Below are 2,967 nucleotides of genomic sequence, written 5' to 3' on the forward strand. Positions count from 1 at the left end.
TGGTAAATTTCACATTTTCCAAAAGTAGGTCATGTCCTTGGGTTTTAGTGTGGAGTTTACGCGATTTGAAGGATTTGATCACACTGATTCATTCTCTACTAGATCCATTATTAATGAATTAATAGTGTTTAGTTAATTAATCAGTTAGGCCAGTACTGCTTTCCTGAATGTCATAAAGTTATCCTACAGGCAGCTGTGTGAGCTGTGGGGCAGTACCTATATGGTCTTCCTAGACCATAGTCAGATTACAGATAAGATATATTTTTCATGGGTTCTTTTGAAGAAGGGCACGGCATAGGTTTGTCTGAACAGAAAATGGCATTGTTTCAGGGACTAGTGTAAGGCAGGAACTTTGTTCATGCCTTTGGGCAGCCTGTGGTCTGCTTTTCGTATGTTATACCACAAGAGAGTCATCAATGTGCAACTTGGGACTAATAGTCAATTATTATTAGCAAAAATAGGTTAATAATCTTGCTTATTGATATAATTTGTTTTATAGGTCCCAATATGGGAGGGAAATCAACATATATTCGCCAGACTGGGGTGGTAGTTCTCATGGCCCAGATCGGGTGTTTTGTGCCATGTGAGTGGGCAGAAGTGTCCATTGTGGACTGCATCTTGGCCCGGGTAGGGGCTGGTGACAGTCAGTTGAAAGGAGTCTCCACATTTATGGCTGAAATGTTAGAAACTGCTTCTATTCTCAGGTGAGTACAGTTCCCCGTCTCCTGAAAGTGGAAGTGGATGTCTCTGTCCTTTGATACATTTGCAATCTTTTATTTAGTTTAATAGTTTTCCTGTGAGCTTTATGTACTTTATGTTATCATTTTTTTTTTAACTCTTTGTTTATTTATTTTTCTGTGTTGGGTCTTAGTTGCCATGAGGAATCTTCCCATGTGAGGGATCAAACCTGCGTCCCCTGTATTGCAAGGTGGATTCCTTACTGCTGGGCAACCAGGGAAGTCCCACTTTATATTATAAAAGGGTGATGGTTATGGAAGGCTTCTTTTATTATTTTTTGGCTATACCATGTGGCATGAGGAATCTTCCCATATGAGGGATCAAACCTGCGTCCCCTGCATTGCAAGGTGGATTCCTTACTGCTGGGCAACCAGGGAAGTCCCACTTTATATTATAAAAGGGTGATGGTTGTGGAAAGCTTCTTTTATTATTTTTTGGCTATACCATGTGGCATGCGGGATCTTTGTTCCCCAGCCCGGGATTGAACCCGTGCCCCCTGCAGTAGAAGCACAGTCTTAACCTCTAGACCACCCGGGAAGGCCCATCTTTGATTTTTCGAGTTGTCTTCTTAAGGTTTCTAGTGGTTGTTCACCTTAGGAGTCTCTCCACTGTCATGCTTTTGCTTACACTGTTCACACTGCCTGAACACCCTTCCTTGCTGTTTACCAAGTCCTTTTCTAATCTTTACACGCCTTTAACAGAAATTCTACTTCTTTGATGACTTTCTTTGTCTCATGTGCCTAAGGTCACAAGTGTTTCTTCAGACTCTATGACATGCCTGTAATTTATTAGCTTTTTATTTTAGAGGTTATGAAATCTCTTGTCTTTATTTTATTTTTAGGTGCTTCCTTGTAGACAGGGAGGCTATGCCTTCTGTTTCTTGGAGTCTTCTGAAGTACTCTGCATATAGTAGATCCTTAATAAATTATGTATTGATTATTCTTTGTGGGGAATTATAAAAGCAGTACAGGCTTCTGTATAGTAATTGGTAAAGTTCCCCTTCTTACATTTGGTTAAAGAGAAAAGAAAATGCTAGTATGTGGTGTTGGCAGGGCTGTAGCAGGCACATAGAGATGTATGTGACCGTCAGCCGTGTATGTGAGGGTATCACCACACCCTTGTCCCATGTTCTTTGGTTGTTTTTTTTTAAATCTTGACTGATTTGATTGCCAAGAAATGCTTTATCTGGAAATTCTTAGATGAGCTAGTGGGATTGGTAATCTAAAAAATACTTATTCACCATTTGTTTCCTTTTATAATCTGTTAATGTTTGTGGCACACTTTCTCATTGTATTGCCTAATTTTTTTTTCTTGTGTTACCACATGCTGCGTCATGGGAAATTTTCATGTAATCATGTGTTTCAGGTCTGCAACCAAAGATTCCTTAATAATCATAGATGAGTTGGGAAGAGGAACCTCTACCTATGATGGGTTTGGATTAGCGTGGGCTATATCAGAGTACATTGCAACAAAGATCCGTGCTTTTTGCATGTTTGCAACCCATTTTCATGAACTTACAGCCTTGGCCAATCAGATACCAACTGTTAATAATCTACATGTCACAGCACTAACTACTGAAGAGACTTTAACTATGCTTTATCAGGTGAAGAAAGGTGAGCACATTCCACTGGTGTAGTGTAAATTCAGCGTTCCTACCCTTGGAATCATTGGTAATTGCCTTATTCTACAGTAGGGTGAATTGTTGATGTTTGATCTGTAAAACGTTTACCTCTTTACGGTGTAGGGACAGGGACATGGGTACATTATTTACATTTCTATGTCTCATGATAGAACCATTCATTTTAAACAGTCAACAAAAGCATGATCTATACTCTGAACATCATCAGGGATTTTATACTACTTCTCAGGTCACCATGTTTTCTTGTCAAATTAGCTGTGGTGGTGGTTTAATCACTAAGTTGTGTCCAATTTTTACAGCCCCATGGCCTGTAGCCTGCCAGGCTCCTCTCTCCATGGGATTTCCCAGGCAAGAATGCTGGAGTGGGTTGCCATTTCCTACTCCTTTTTATATAAACAGCTTAAAGTTGGGGTTTCCAGAGATCTTGAAATTGTTGGTAGTTACAACTTAAATTGTTGGTATTTCAACCTTTCAGAAAAGTTTGTTGTTAGTGGGTCTGGCAGCTAATCAGGTGACTGCATTGATAAGATTAACATACTATAAAGTTTTTATTGCTCTAACATTTCATTAGACATCAGAATAGCTTTTTT

General features: G+C 39.4%; 1 protein-coding gene across 1 annotated transcript in view; it reads left to right on the plus strand.

The window, feature by feature from the left end:
• MSH2 (mutS homolog 2) overlaps positions 1-2,967 on the plus strand; it is an 83,515-nt gene that overhangs the window by 77,067 nt on the left and 3,481 nt on the right. Inside the window, exons 13-14 of the mRNA XM_010838648.1 lie at positions 500-704; positions 2,104-2,351. Coding sequence (XP_010836950.1) covers positions 500-704; positions 2,104-2,351 — 453 coding nt within the window. The remainder of the gene's footprint in view (positions 1-499; positions 705-2,103; positions 2,352-2,967) is intronic.

This window comes from Bison bison, unplaced genomic scaffold (genome assembly GCF_000754665.1).
Source record: "Bison bison bison isolate TAMUID 2011002044 unplaced genomic scaffold, Bison_UMD1.0 scf7180017864101, whole genome shotgun sequence".
NCBI classification, from domain to species: domain Eukaryota; kingdom Metazoa; phylum Chordata; class Mammalia; order Artiodactyla; family Bovidae; genus Bison; species Bison bison.